Source organism: Podarcis bocagei, assembly GCF_964188305.1.
Source record: "Podarcis bocagei genome assembly, chromosome: 3".
Lineage (NCBI taxonomy): Eukaryota > Metazoa > Chordata > Lepidosauria > Squamata > Lacertidae > Podarcis > Podarcis bocagei.
The window spans coordinates 6,929,939-6,945,838 of NC_138127.1; the positions used below are offsets into that span (position 1 = coordinate 6,929,939).

The 15,900-nt window shown below is 42.9% G+C and overlaps 1 protein-coding gene across 2 annotated transcripts; it reads right to left on the bottom strand.

Moving 5' to 3' along the window:
* Nucleotides 1-228: 228 nt before the first annotated feature.
* On the bottom strand, nucleotides 229-15,153 carry LOC308584369 (guanylate cyclase soluble subunit beta-2-like). 2 transcript variants are annotated; one of them, XM_081189100.1, is made up of 15 exons: nucleotides 14,874-15,153; nucleotides 14,058-14,152; nucleotides 12,530-12,690; nucleotides 11,465-11,561; nucleotides 10,667-10,863; nucleotides 10,286-10,391; nucleotides 9,449-9,552; nucleotides 8,554-8,770; nucleotides 7,228-7,548; nucleotides 5,551-5,699; nucleotides 4,598-4,744; nucleotides 3,844-3,998; nucleotides 2,312-2,454; nucleotides 1,223-1,327; nucleotides 229-508 (listed from the first exon to the last, which is right to left on the bottom strand). In XM_081189100.1, exons 2-15 carry the CDS (start codon nucleotides 14,122-14,124, stop codon nucleotides 399-401), a joined length of 2,079 nt encoding a protein of 692 aa, XP_081045226.1. In that variant the 5' UTR covers nucleotides 14,125-14,152; nucleotides 14,874-15,153; the 3' UTR covers nucleotides 229-398. The 2 variants fall into 2 exon arrangements, with proteins under 2 accessions (XP_081045226.1, XP_081045227.1); XM_081189101.1 differs by having other exon boundaries at nucleotides 1,223-1,324; nucleotides 14,874-15,151.
* Nucleotides 15,154-15,900: the final 747 nt, after the last annotated feature.

A 15,900-nucleotide genomic window follows, 5' to 3' on the forward strand; every position in this document is an offset into this window, starting at 1 on the left:
ATCATTCATCAATTATGTATTTATGCACATACAGACAAACGGCCCCCTCCCCCCCATCAGATAGCTTTGCATAGAAAGGAGAACTGCACTTCCTGTGGCTTCTCTCATCCTATCCAATATGGCCAAAGATTAGAAGAAGGAAAGAAGTTTCAAATGAAATGAAGCCTTTCATGCTTGGCCTGTAAGGAGTGCAAAGGAGTGCAAACTCTTTAAGAGAAGGATGTGCAAACTCTTTAAGAGAAGGATGAAGTAGACCATTTGTTCTCAGCAAAACATTGCCTGCTCTTCCTTTGCCGCTTCTTGAATTCATCACACAAGGTTACGTTCCAAGCTGTAGTGTAGGTAACATGCAGAAGTCCCCCCCCCATTGAGTTTTCATTCCTCATATGACCATTTTTCTAAAACAGGATGCAAAGTGCTGAGGGAGCCGCACACTCTGACAGATTAGGAAGTGAGACTTCTTTTTTCTGCTGTGAATGCTCTCCATGGGGAGCATCACTTTCAGCCCCTAACAGGTAAACAGGGAGAAGGAAGCAAAAGGTGCGAGAAAAACAATCAGGAATATTCTAATTTGGAGCCAGTTTGTTAGCCATCCTAGAGGTAGCGCCATTATTGTCTGCTGCCACACAGGAGTACAATAATTCACATGGGTAATGACAGTTCACACAATATCCCCGCCTCCCCCAATTCAGTTCAACTCTCATTTTTGAAAGGGAATGTGCATGTTTCTGCATCTAGGTAATCAAAGCAACAACAGTTCCAAGAGGCAGGGGAAATCGGCAAAAATCCCATTCTCTCTCTCTCTCTTAAATGTGCATTTTCCACTGTTTTTTTACATTCATCATACATACATTGCCCATCACATATCACTTCCCAGTTCATTTCTCCATGGCATTCTATGCAACCCTTATTCTGCTGCATATTCTATTATACCATCCAATTTTATCTCATGTATTTCCTTTATTTAATACTTGATTTTTTAAAAAACCCATTCTCTTCCATTGAGGTTCAAAAGCCCTTGCACTTATAGAATTGCACCAACTGAATCAAGCCTTCTGGATTCACTATAGCAGCAGATTTATTGGAGGCCGCTAGAAGTTTTGAGGGATGGTGAGTTTATTCACTTCCCCCCTCCCTCTCCAAAATTGGGGAGGTAAACATGAGTATGGTAACCAATACTAATCCCACAGCTTCTGTGCATTGCGTGAACATTTTAACAAACCTGCCGCATCTTTTCTATGCTCTGCGTCCCTGGCTGTAAGAGAATCTTCAGCATACTTCATTATTACAACATTCTTGCCATGATGATGGCTTTCCAAAGTGTCTGCTTCAACAAAAAAAGAGAAAAGGGCTAGTATTGTGTAAATTCTATACAAATTAACACACCTCATCATAATACACACTCTCTGGTACAGTGGTACCTTGGTTCTCGAACTTTTATTTGTTCCTGAAGTCCGTTCTACTCCCGAAACTGTTTGAAAACCAAGGCGCAGCTTCCGATTGGCTGTGGGAGCTTCCTGCACTCAATCGGAAGCCACGTTGGACATTCGGCTTTGTGAAAAATGTTTGCAAACCGGAACAATTACAGCGTTCGGGAGCCAATTTGTTTGACAACTAGGCCATTTGGGAACCAAGGTACCACTGTAGTAGTATTTCTTAAAAGTCTATCCTGCCTTTCTTCCCAAAGGAGCCCAGAGCAGTAAACAACAAAGCACCAAAACAAACAGCTAAAAATGAAATAAAAACTTAATTAAAGCATTTAAGAACCATCAAAAGTGTATCAGCTTGGAAATTCCAGCACCAACATATTGAGGCAGAATTATTATTACTGCATTTTTACTTGGGTTTCTCTGAATTTGAGCTGAGGATTCCATTTTTGTATCTCACCAGTCAAAGCACATGTGCAAAATTAATCCGTTACCAAAAAGACAAGTAAGAATCTTGTGCGTTCAAAAGGCAAATTGTAATTTGACATGAGCTTTTGACTGGAGGCTTATTTCAAATCCATGGCGGGTTTGAAGCTTGGTAGATCCATTTACAAATAGAAGCAGTTTTGCACAGCGAGGCTCAAAAATAAAGTGCAGGAAAAACAACGCTTGATTTCATAAGAACTAGTCCTGGCCATGGAACCTAAATCCAAGAATATAGAGATAAATACATCAACCTCTTAGTGTAGATACATCACACAATGTAGATGGTGGCAGAGCGATTTCATTTCAGAACCGACACCTTACATGATGCTATAAATATTAAACAACAGTAAGAATTTCTCTGTCCCTCGACAGACTCACACCATTGCCGTTGCCATTACCAGATGTCTCTTCCAGTCGTCCCATTATTTCATTCTCGGTGGCATGGAGGTTTTTCCTCAGAAAATGCGTTGTCATTTTCCCTTTTCCTTTGACCTGTATCTCTCCCCTTTCCACCATCTCAAACACTTGGTGCGATAATGCTCTGTTGAGTGCGAGAAGCACAGCAAATGTGGGGCTCACAATTCACCCATTTCCCAAAATCCTCAGGTGTCCAACACCTCTGTCCCTCATGATACTGCCAGCTCCTCCACCCGATTCCACGCTGCCAAATTCTACCCTCCTTGACGCTTATGCATCTAAGGATGTGTGCACCCCATACCTTTTAAGCATGTTCAGAATGTGTTTTCCCCCACTCAAGGAATTCTGGGCCTTGTATTTTACCCCTTGTAGAGCTTCAGTTCCCAGCAACTCTGAACAAACTGCAGCGCTCAGAATTCTTCGAGGGAAAGAATGTGCTTTAAAGATATAGGGTGTACACAGCCCTAACAGAAATTACAAGTGGGACTCGCAACAAGTGTTGCCGTGTGGAGCCATGTCCTTTCCCAAAGTCCACCATTCTATCTTATCTCCACGTCCATCAGCATTTTTTCTCCCCCTGAGCATTCTCAGTCCTCTCTGGCTGTTTATGTGGTGCATGCCTGCCCCCCACTTTACTGTTGTCCCCCCAAACTATTGGTTGTGCTTCTGCAAACTCTGCCATTCCCCCAAGCCTGCTGATATTTCCATTTTCTGTGTGGATAGTGCTCTTTTAAAGGGATGCGGGTGGCGCTGTGGGTTAAACCACAGAGCCTAGGGCTTGCCAATCAGAAGGTCGGTGGTTCGAATCCCCGCAACGGGGTGAGTTTCTGTTGCTCGGTCCCTGTTCCTGCCAACCTAGCAGTTTGAAAGCACGCCAAAGTACAAGTAGATAAATAGGTAGCGCTCCAGAGGGAAGGTAAATGGTGTTTCCGTGCGCTGCCCTGGTTCACCAGAAGTGACTTAGTCATGCTGGCCACATGACTCGGAAGCTGTACATCGGCTTCCTCGGCCAATAAAGCGAGATGAGCATCGCAACCCCAGAGTCGGCCACGACTGGACCTAATGGTCAGGGGTCCCTTTACCTAGTGCTCTTTTGGCTAGATAAGGATCCACTGCCAGAAAATGTTGCTATTGATCTGCAGTAGGCTTTGGGAACGTTTGGCCCTCCAGATGTTGTTGAACTACAACTCCCATCAGCCCCAGCAAGCATAGCCAATGGTGGGAGTTGTAGTTGAGCAACACCTGGAGGTTCCCCACACCTGATATATAGAGTGGACAATTGGAATATGAGAAAGGCAGTAGTACCCATCAGTAGGTCATCCGCTTTGCCCTACAAAAGTTCTCACTGCCTACCCCTGAAGATAATTCGATAATTGATGTGGAGCATGTTAGTGGTCCTAGGGACAGCACAGATCCCACAAAACGTCTGGGATTTGATAGGCTTGGTACTGCCAATGTAGAAAAGACAAGAGGAGAATTTTCCTTGTGTTGCGATTGACTTGCAGGTTCTTACCTGAACGTTGTTGGGCTCAGATGGATTTTGTCTGGAAGTCCATGGCTTTCCATCCTAGAAGCTGTGTTGACTGTATCGCCAAACAAGCAGTACCTGGGCATTTTCTCCCCAACCACTCCAGCCAAAACTGGTCCAGTGTGCACCCCAATTCTAATCTGCTGGCATAAACACAACAAAGGAAAATGCGTTCTCTGTTACAGCTCTAAAAGAAATAGTTGGTTGTTTTTCATCCAACCTCCTGGATTTGTTGCAGTATAACATGACATTTAGCAAGTCCGTCATTCAAAAACACTTTCTGCACCACAGCAAACTAGTCGGCTTCCTACTGACTGCAGCATAGTGAGAGATAGTTCAACAATGGAAGAACTAGGCCGGAACGTTTGGGAAAATAATATATGGGATTCTTCTTCTTTGGTGATCACTTGTAGCCGAGTAAGATTGTCTTCCATGAACAATGTCCTAGTGTCTCACCAGACACAGGAGGGCAATTAAAGGCATAACTAATAGTGATACCTTCCAACAGTGCTATTTTTCTAGAAAAAAGAGGTGCCGGAACTCACTATGAATGCCTCCCGTGTTCTCTTACAATGTCAATGGCAGCCACCTGAGAGGTGCTGGAACTGAGATCCAGAGTTGGAAGAGAACTGGGAGGTCATCCCATCCAACTGCTTTGCCAACTGCAGGAATTCAGCGGGAATTACTTCTGAGTTAGGCATCCATAGAATCATGCAATTGAAGTCGAGATCAAATGTACCTGTATAGGCTTATCTGTGAGTGGGTTCATCACTTCTCTTGCAGCTATTCTCATGCCCAGGGCAAAATTAGCCACCCTTTCAGCATGACTGCTGACAGGCACTGGGATCCCTCCTACAACCATGTAGGCGTCTCCTATTGTTTCCACCTGTAAGGCAATAGAGAGACATACTGTAGGGATGGGAAGGCAGAAAATTCCTTGGCCAACACGTGCCATGACTACTCCCCACTTTCCTGTCCCACGCAGAGAGATGTCCTTCCTATATTTCACCTATAGCTCAGGGGCTGCTCTCATGAGGGCCCACAGCCAGTTGCCCCATTTAGCAAGGCTTATTAATAAGCACACAGCATTTCCTCAGCTTCAACTGAGATTTCTACATTGCAGGGGGTTGAGCCAGATGACTCTTGGGTCTCTTCCAACTCTATGTTTCTATGTGGGCAATGTTGGATGGAGACATTAATCTGTCCCGGATAGTTAACATAATACATTATCACCACCACCACAATTAAAAGGTTGCACTAGTGCAGTTTATCCTCTAGGTCAGGCATAGGCAAACTCGGCCCTCCAGATGTTTTGGGACTACAACTCCCATCATCCCTGACCACTGTTGGCTAGGGATGATGGAAGTTGTAGTCCCAAAACATCTGGAGGGCTGAGTTTGCCTATGCCTGCTCTAGGTAGCAGGGGAAATATTTACAGGAATAAAAGGAGGAAAGAATACTGGCATGCTGCAGAGGGAAATGATATGAAGGAAAAACTGGTCTGGAAAGGCTTGACAATTTAATGTTTTTGACAAGTTAATAGTCTTCAGTTTTCATTCTCATCCTTGTGTCCATCATTCTAAAACAATTTTTCATAGTGATAGGGCTTGATACAACCAGTTATAAACATCAAGATGAGCAGGAAAGGCAGAATAAGTGATGAAAATGTGTGTAAATTGCAAGAACGCTTACTTTATAAACACCGTGGACACTAGTTAGCCGATCAAATCTTGAGTACATGGAATTAAGCATGTTCACTATCTGAATAGGTTCACAGGCAGAGCAGATGTTTGTGAAGGTCACGACATCACTGAAAAGTATTGTGCAGCAACTAAAATCTCCTAGGGAATAATTAAAAGAAGAATGGCTATTTTGGAAAGTCTGTTTTGTTTATTTTAAGCCACAAAAACAAGACACCATTCTGTTTGTAAGGCCAACGCAGTTGACAGTGCCATTTGCTTCGGTCCTTCTGTTGGTAGAGATGAAAAACCAATCCCCACATTCAGGGCCAGCCCAAGATATTTTGCCGCTCAAGGCAAAGCAGAAAATGGTGCCCTGTCGCTGCTGCCTCCACTGCCACATGCACACACCACTGCTGCTGCCTGAGGTGACTGGAAACTCCTGTGGCAGGAGAGAGAAAAGTAGAGCAGAGAGGAGAAGGCAGTAATGGCCCCACTCTTCCCAGGCGGTGGCTATGGGTGACAAGTTCAGGAGGCAATGAGTAGTGTGCTCCTTAGGGGCCCAGATCGGCTGTTCCTCTTGGCTGTCCCCAGATTACCGCCTGAAGCAGCTGTCTCACTGAAGCTAGCAGCTGCCTGCATGACATGGGGCTGGCAACCTGGTGCCCATGAAGGCTTCCAGTGGTACCCTTGGCTGGTGCCCCAAACTCTAAGTGTTCATTATCTTTCAAGGAAGTCTCCAGCTCTCCTAGAAAGGATGTTCAGGGACAAAACATGCAAACACTTTCTAAGTGAAATGATAGTGGTATGGTCACCCTGACTATTCCCTCTGGTACTGAGAAATATTCCTTCTTATCATTAGACAGCAACACCATTGGTACATGTGCAATCTCCTTCATTAGGACCATGCTGACTTCCCATGGTAAGAATAAGGCAGTCAGGGGTGGTTGTCTCTTTAATTTTGTGCTATGCTACATGCCCAATTGCAGCCATTTTGTTTTGTGCTATGCCACACCCCCTCCACGGCTGCCATTTTGTGAGTTGTGTCCCCAGCACCCTCTCAAAATTCTAAATGCTCCCTCTATTCCAAAAAAGCTTGGCAACCTCAGACTGTGAAAAGTCTTTCTGTTTCAAGATGGACTCAAGTGGCTTAGACTAGTGTTACATTTTATTGAACCACTGGGTTTGTCAGTGAAGGCAGCAAACCTTTGCACATGGTCCTGGACACTTTTAATCAGGATGCATTCAGACAGAACTTTCCAGTTCTCAAAATCTGCTTTTAATGTAAAAATATGCAAAGAAAGAATAACATATCCTCTGAATCCTTTTGTGTTGAGGTGAATCTCTTAGGTGGCAGTACTTCTGACACACTTTAAACAGCAAACTATAACCCCACATTCCAGCTGAAATCACTCAAGCTCATCATACTGTAATATATTTATTTATGAGACATACACCCCACTCTAATTTTGAGTTCCCAGCAGAACTCGGGGAACCAACCAAGGCCAAACCTGCCAAATCAGCAATGTTAGAGTATCAGCCAGTTTCCCCCAGACTATCTGCCGAACCCCCTCTGTCTTGCTTTATTAGAATTTCCCAGTTGAAATTGGGTAGCTGCCCAGTCTTTCAAAACATTGCAGTGATATCCTCGCTGCCACTAAAGCATGAAAGGACAACAAAAAGCATTTACCTGCTTCCACCTTTTTGCCCTCCTTAAGCTGATTGGCCACATGTTTTGGCAACATGGCATAGAGCAGAGCCTCCGATTTCTTCTTTTCCGCTTCCAGGTTTTTGGAGAGAATCCTTAGCTCTTCCTTCTTCCTCTCTAGCTGGTTAGATAGCTCTATCTCTGCCAGCCGTTGCTGGTTGAAGAGGATGAGATCCCTTGTTGTGTCGTGCTGTGCAATGTCAGAGAGGTGCATCCGTTGCTCTTCCAGTTCCTCCAAACTGCGCAACTTGGGTGAGCACAAGTAGATCATGCACTTCATGGAATCCATCCAGATCATTTGTCCTTTTCATTAAAAAAAATGAAATAAGTTACAGAATGATATTCCCTTGTGTTTAAAGCTACTGATTAAGCTGAATCTTACTTGCAACACCACCACAAACCTATTGCACACCTTGAACCCCCCAAATCTTGCAAATGCTTCGTCACCAGATCATAACAGAGGTTTAGAACTTGGGTCCAGAATTTTGAATTCTTTTGTGAGGCACTGGAAGAGTTAAGGAAGGAGGAATGGCTCCTAAGGGAGAGGTGGGCAACATTTTTTAAATTGGCATTTGCCATATTAATAAAATATGTAAATGCAATACACAAATTTATAGCAGAGATGTATATTGTACACCCCAAATGTAGATCTGTTTCCTTGTTTTATTTTGCCTTGCATACAAGCAGTTATGGTGGTATTCCATTTGCTAAGGAAAGTCTCTGTATGATTTGTGAGTAAGTTTCATAGGATCAGGAGACACCAGGCTATATTGTCTTTGCTCCCAAGTATTAAATGCTGGTTTCTTGTGCAACCACCACTCAGAATGAATGGATATTAGATCTTAATTGTTCAGATTAACTGTTTACAGGCCCAAATTACCGGTACTACAATACTGTATATGAATCTGGCCCTTAGTGTGGTTGCATCTATTCTGGTGCCATCTTTCTTTTCTTCTTTCTGGTGCCTATTGAAGACCTTTGTATCTCAGCCAGCCTTTTAAGTGGAGTTATTTTTATACCTGTCTATTTCTGCATTGACTTTTAAATTGTTTTTAAATATGGAATTATTTTTAATTGTCTCTCTATATATTTTTCTGTGAAAACACTTCAAGACACTTACGGGAAGCAATCCATCAATGGAATCACATAGATTAACTAACATCTAGAAATGTGGGAGTCTTCCAAAGCCTTCCAACCATTTTTATATAAAACTGCAGGTGACCATCTCTCAAGTTTCCTTGCCACCACAGTGCTAGCATGAGGGTCCTTAGCATTCAGATGTCTGCAAAAAGCAAGTTTGTTTGATACCTCTGAGCTTTAGCATGGGCCGTCTCGTCCACAAGTTAGGCAGCGCATCCCTTCGTATCTTGAGAACAAACTGGCTGTTGATAAACTTCCGTATGCTAAAGATTGTGAATGTAACTTGTGGGTGAACAATAGAGAAATACTCATCTAATCTGGTTCCATAGATCTGCAAGCCTGGTACAAATTTCTGAATGTTCACACCAGCCTGCTTGATCGTCAGCTGAGGAGCAGATAGAAAGGTTGCATAATTTCATGACTAAAAGGAAAGTTTTCAAACTCTCTTGAGCACCAACAAAAAAAACACACCTTCATGTGTGATCCTACTTACAGTGGTACCTCGCAAGACGAATGCCTCGCAAGACAAAAAACTCGCTAGACGAAAGGTTTTTCCGTTTTCGATTTGCCTCGCAAGACGAAATTTCCCTATGGGCTTGCTTCGCAAGACGAAAACGTCTCGCGGCTTTGTTTCCTTTGTCTAAAAACAAAGACATGTTTTGTTTATAAAGTTAATTTATTTTCCCTTCGATTTTTGAACTGCTCTTTACAGTATGTGTGACTTTAAAGAGCAGTTAATAAACTGTTGTTGTACCAAATTTGGCTTTGTTTGGACTTTTTTTGACCATAGGAACGCATTAATTGATTTTCAATGCATTCCTATGGGATTTCGTGATTCGCAAGACGAAAAATTCGCTAGACGACAAAACTTGCGGAACGAATTAATTTCGTCTTGCGGGGCACCACTGTACATCATTTTTTAAACAAAAAACAACAGCACCTTTTGCCAACATACATTTGTAATTTTAAAACTTTGCATACACTTCAGCCACAGATACTCTGAGACCAACTCAACAAGCATCTCTATTCCAGCTACAAGGATTCAGGCCAATGGATAACTTACTGTTTCATCGAACACAATGTGGAAAGGAAACGCACAACAGAAAGTTCTCTCCTCAACCCAAAGTCTCTCAGGAAAAAATGGCTCCAAGGTACGAATAAGGTCCTCTATGAAACACAGAGTGATAGACAACACACAGAGTGAATTTACAAAGAGAGAATATTTTCTTGAATTTCCACATTTCGCCTGTATATAGTAATTTGATCATTCTCCATTGATACATCCTTTCCTTTGCTGTGTCCAACACTTGGAAAACGTCTTGTTATACCATTCAGATATCAATTCCTGCCTTAGTTATCCCCCTTTGTAGCGGGATAATGCTTCACCGTTTTAGGGGGATAATGCATGATAGGGCCAGTCCAGCATCTATTTCTGGTTTGGAAGACACAAGTAGCTGTTCAGAACCCGCAGCCCCCCTACACCTTGGTATTCATTATTCTGGAGGTTGTGAAGCTCTGCTTGCTGGATAATAAAGAATTTGGCTGAAACAGTTCCACACAGTTCCTAACATATTTACAATCTGATTTTTATTGGGGGGGGGGGAGAGAGAACATGGCATCAAAATTTGGAGCAGGACACAAGATTTGGTGTGTGTAGTCAGAAGGGGTGGGTATCTTTGTCTATGTAATAAAATTCCAGGCTTTCACTTACCTGAACTTAAGCATAGATCAGTGTAATTGAGAAGCAGCAAGGCATCACATTCCAATTATATCAATCTATTATATCATCTGGCAGTTTTCTGTAAGGATACTTACATCCAAAGACAACCTCTAATTTATGCTGATGAGGCCCATCTTTCATTTCAATAATCATGCTGAGGTTAAGAAGGATTTAATATACCTCTCCTAAATTTCACAATGTGCCTCACAATGTCCCAGTGAGATTTCTTTTCTAGTTGGTGCAACACAGATTCTTCCCTCCCTTTCTGGAAAGCAGCATCCAGTCTCTAAATAGAACATTGGTAGAAAAATGGTACATCGTGGTAATTAAGATTAACTGAATCATGCTCATATTCTAAAGCCATTTACACAGAGCAACCTCATGGTTGCCATAGAAGGTATAAAGCACAATAATCAGTTTTGCTGTACACATGGAGAGTGATTCATCTATTACAATATCTTAAGAGACTTGCAAGGCTGCTCCCCCTCTCTAAGCCACAAATGTTCCTGCTAACTCAAAACTAACCCCCCCTCCCACTTTTGACAGGACCAATTTTGTCACCTTTTCATCCTCTTGACAGTCTTCACCTGCAGAGGCTATTTTTTCTTCGATCCCATTCTTTGCTTCTTTCTCATTCTGCGAAAGAAAAAACACCACGTGTTCTTTCTTCCCAGTGCGCTCCTCTTCTACATCTTGATGAAGAATCTTCAGCGTCACTTCGCTGTCAAAGAAATCTCTTGACACAGCTTCAAGGATTCCTATGTAAGAAAGAATAATCGTTTGTGTTTCCGGTCACGTCATGAGTCAATGGTGGTTGCTCTTCAGGTTCAGGCAGGGGAAAGCCAGGATTTATGAGGCAAAATTCCTGGCAATGTTCCCCAGTGGGGTCTGGGGAGCTCACTGCATCCCACTGTGCCACGCTAACCCGTGTCTGCCAACTTGAAAGGCAGAGCGGGTGCGGCCTGGGAGTGTGTCCCTGCCATGGACGTGCTTCCGTCTCTGGCATGATTTGTGGTTGGTTCCTCCATAATTCAGACAATTGGCATTAATCAAGAGGCGCTCCTGGATGAAAACAATGCTCCATACTTCCTTCTTCACACATGCCCAGACTTCCCTCTCCTCTAGCAATTAGGGTTGAAGCATCCTGGCTTTTTAGGTGGAATTCTCTTCATGGAGACTGCAGTCAGGGAGGGGAACCCTGTTGAACAAGGTGGGATGGGCCATAAGGACCACTGGAGAGGAAGGAGGAATTGTCCCAAAATAGGAAACAGGTAGTTCATTAGTGCAAACATATTTTCTACCCTCTATGGAAAGGTTTCCAGAGCAAAACCTGACAAGGAACAAGATATTGTAGTATACCTGGGACAATATGATACAGGCCTTTTCTGTCGGAGTAATAGTGGAGCAACAACATCCCATCGGTTCTTTCTACTCGGAATGATGGCGCATTCATTTCCTAAGTAGAAAAACTATTGCTTTATTTTCTTGGGGGGGAATCCTACACACAATAGTTATGCTCAACATTCTTAAAAGATGCATTCCTAACATCCTTGGGATGAGCGCCTCTGAGACAATTCTGTTAAGGGGGGGGGAGCGGGCTTTCTCCAAACAAGGACCACATTCCCTTCCCAGGTAACTTTTCAGAGTCAAAATGCCTGTGTGGAGTTCAGTCGTAATGCTTAACCACAGTTTCATGTTACATCACATACTTCTACCTCTACTCTCTTTCTCTTGTGCGGCCAAGAGGAGGAATGAAAAAGGATTCAGTTTTGCTTTTACTACTACTACTACTACTACTACTACTACTACTACTACTTTATTATTTATACCCTGCCCATCTGGCTGGGCTTCACCAGCCACTGTGGGCGGCTCCAAACAGAATATGAAAAACACAATAAAACATCAAACATTAAAAACTTCCCTAAACAGGGCTGCCTTCTAAAAGTTAGTTGTTTATCTCCTTGATATCTGATGGGAGGGAGTTCCACAGGTTGGGCGCCACTACTGAGAAGGTAATTTGCCTGGTTCCTGCTAACTTCACTTCTCACAGTGAGGGAACCACCAGAAGGCCCTTGGTGCTGGACCTCAGTGTCCAGACTGATCAATTCTTGTATTGTAATTCTTGTATTGTCATTGTAGATTTCCCAGTCGTAGTACTAAGCTGCGAGGTGGACTTTAAACTTATCAAACTGCCCCAGTAGAGAACAGTGCTGTATCACATCATCCCAGGTAGAATGAGCAGATTAAACTTTTCCCCTCACCTCAGCATTGTGATAGGGAAAAGAAGCCCTCAGTTTTGCCAGGGACTGGCAGGCCAGGTCCAGGTCCAGGTCACACATTTACCCCCCCCCTTTCTAAAATTGATTATTTTTTATTTTCTTAAAAGGGCTTTTCAGAATTGTGTCTACACAGCAAAGGAGGTACCTGGTAGGACAAGGCAAGATAGCTATGAAGGGCATCAAGGTTCTCGATAAATTCCATCAAATTTCCTCCTAGGGTCCGTAGCATTCTGTCGTATCCAGACATCTTACAGAAACTGAAAAAGTATTCCCCAAAAAGTTTGAGCACTGCCTCTTCTGACAGCTCTGAGTGGAAATAAATGAGATGAACAAATAATAACAGGGTTGGAATAATCGCTCTTAAGCACTGAGCATGAGCAAAATCCAGCCATTACACCTTCTCAAAAGATCACAAGCCTGGCCAACGTCCTAGTCTGAATGCAGAGACCTCTCAGCTGCTCAGAAAGATCTCTTCTCTTGCCAGGAAACATATGGTCGACCCTACCCGGGTGGCGCTGTGGGTTAAACCATAGAGCCTAGGGCTTGCCGATCAGAAGGTCAGCGGTTTGAATCCCCGTGATGGAGTGAGCTCCCGTTGCTCGGTCCCTGCTCCTGCCAACCTAGCTACCCCTTGTTTGGTGATGTGAGGAGAGTGTGTGGCATGGCATAGCACTAATATTGTGTTTGGCAGAGGACAGGAAGGAGACATACCTGCGCACAGCAGAAAGTATACCTTTTGCCATGAAGAAGACTTGCCTGTCCCCCCCCTCAGCGCAACACCCTAGCATTTGTTAATGCCCCCAGTATCATATGACTTTCTTCACACAATTTCTCCATTCAGAGAAATGTGTACAGTTCTCACAGGGCAATGGGCGGGACAGCAGAGACGCCAATAGCAAGGCTAGTTCTTGCATTTCAGTAGGAGCTCCATTTAGCTGTTTTGGTGGGCAAAAAGTGCAGCTGATGAGGAAACTGAATGATTAGCTAAGGCAGGGGTGGGAAACCTGCAACCCCCCCCCCCCCAGATGTAATGGGACGGCAACTTCAGCCAGCTCCAGCCAGCTAGCCCAACGATCAGGGATGAAGGCAACTTCTGGAGGGCCACAGATTCCACACCCCTGAATGGGAAGGATACCCCATGGCCTTCATCTGGAGTCAAGGCAGAGACACCATGCTCCACTGATGAAGCTGACAGGCCCACTTTAAATAAGTCCAATGGGACTTACTTCCAGGGCACTCATATATATATATATATATGCATGCCCATTTGCCTAGAAACAAGTGCAATTTGCAATTGAATTTAAGTTGTACCCCATACATACTTTCCTAGGACTAAGTCCAATGGAACATAATGCAGCTTACCTCTGAGTAAACATTCCTTGGATCGTGTTGCATGTTTTGCTTGTCCATCAGTATTTTATTTATTCATTGATTGTATTTCTATCCCTCCCTTCCTCCCCAAAGAACCCAGGGCAGCAGAAAACACATTCAGAATGGGGTTGCACAATTCTTTGTCCCTAAACTAAGCTTATTCCATAAGATAAAACAATATAAACCAAATAATACAGTTAAACATAACATCAAAGTAAATTAAAAGCCAGAAAGATAATTTTTAAAAGGCAAAATTAAAAGAATACAAAGATAATAAATGAAACCAGAACATGTTTCACAACTTAGTGTTTTGCAGGTTTCCTGGACCAGCTTCATTGTGACAGCATCATCATAAACTGTGTATGTCATAAAGGTGTCTTCAATCCCAGTTTTTGTCCTGTAAAAGTATCAAAACTAACATCAGCATCTGAATATAAAACGAAACGGAGAGCATGATTTATTGTGTGATGTGTACAATCTACTTAAAAATATAGCAATGCAAAACTTTTAAGGAAGACTGCAATGTTACTTGCATAATTTTCTTAAAACCATTTTAAATGTACACAAAATGAATTAGAGAGAGATTTTTTGGGTTTTTTTAACCCAGTAAAATCGTTCTTCAAGTGCTTACAAACCCACAGTTGGCAGGCACCTTCTTAAAAACAGGAATTTCCCCTTCTGTCTCAAACAGGAGAGAATGCCTCTTTTAAGATGGAGCCTACTGTGAAACATGCATGAACATGCATGCATTGTATAAAACAAAAATAGGGTGCATGTACCACTGCAATTGCCAGAGATGTTGCTGAACCCATTCTGAATTTTTTTTTATCCTTCCCAAATGTTAACTGTGGCACTCTAAATATTTGTGGACCTAACAAATTTCACACCAGAGCTCGCTTCATGTCAGATGCATCTTTCTGAATGAATCTGATGAAGTGGACAATTGTCCACACTAGCTTATGCCACAATAAATCTGTTAGTCTTTAAGGTGCAACAAGGATCTTCTTTTTTGTGTGTGTTTCTCTCTAGTGTATCCATAACTGAAAGAATTATCCCCTGCTTGACTTTTAAGTTTTCAAATCTCACTTGTACAATGTCGGAAAGGTACACATACTCACTTGAGATTTTCCCAGGTTTCTTCACCAAATTTCTCTATTAGAAGAGACTTCAGGCAAGTGTTGATGAATCCGTACTGGAGAGAAAGAGACAGACAGGCAAATCATCTGACTTTTGTAGTCATTTACATTGAATGACAGAGTATTTTGTGCCCTTATACCTTTCTTTTTTTAGCCTGCTACTACATAACATTGCAAAATGAGCCTTGCCAGATAAGATCAAAAGTCCTTTCCGTCTCAGTGTCCTGTTTCCAAAATGGCAAAGCCAGATGCCTCTGGGAAGCCCACAATCATGAGTGCGAAGGCAACAGCCCTCTCTTTCCAGGGGCTGGTATTCAACAACATGCTCCTCTGAATTTAGAGGTTCCCCATACCTGTCATGACTTGTAGCCATTGATAAGACATTCCCCAGTGATGATGTCTCCGAATCCTATAAACTAGTGGCCATGTCTCCACATCTTGTGGCAGTGAGTTCCATAAATAAGCTGTGTGTTGTCTTGGGTCTACCATCAGTCAGTTCCATTGGCTGGCTGTCAGTTCCAGTATTAGGAGAAGGGGACAAAAAAGGCTTCTCTCTATCCACTTTCTCTACACCATGAATACGTTTTGTACATTTCTGCCATCTGCCTCCCTTCCTTTCATTAGCTGTGGTTGTCAAAGCAAGAGAATAGGAAAGGATGCTTACCATAGTGTTGGTTATCTTCAACCAGGCAGGAAAATTGCTCTCTGGAGCTGATGTTATTCTGATCCTACACACAGCTTACTTGCACAGCTAACCTTTAAATGCCTAGAGCCCAGCAAGCAGAGACCAGGAAGGTCCAGAGGGGATGCTACAGTCTTGGGATAATGGAAATAAATAGCTTCCCTGGAGTATATAGCTATGCTTTAAAGTGAAATCCTGATCTATTATAATGGTTCATCAACAGCAGAGGACAAAGTCTCTAGGAAAGCAAAGATAATTATATTAAAATAAAATAAAAATGTGTCCCAGGCCTGAAGCCAAATATCTCAGGCAGGATAGATTATTACT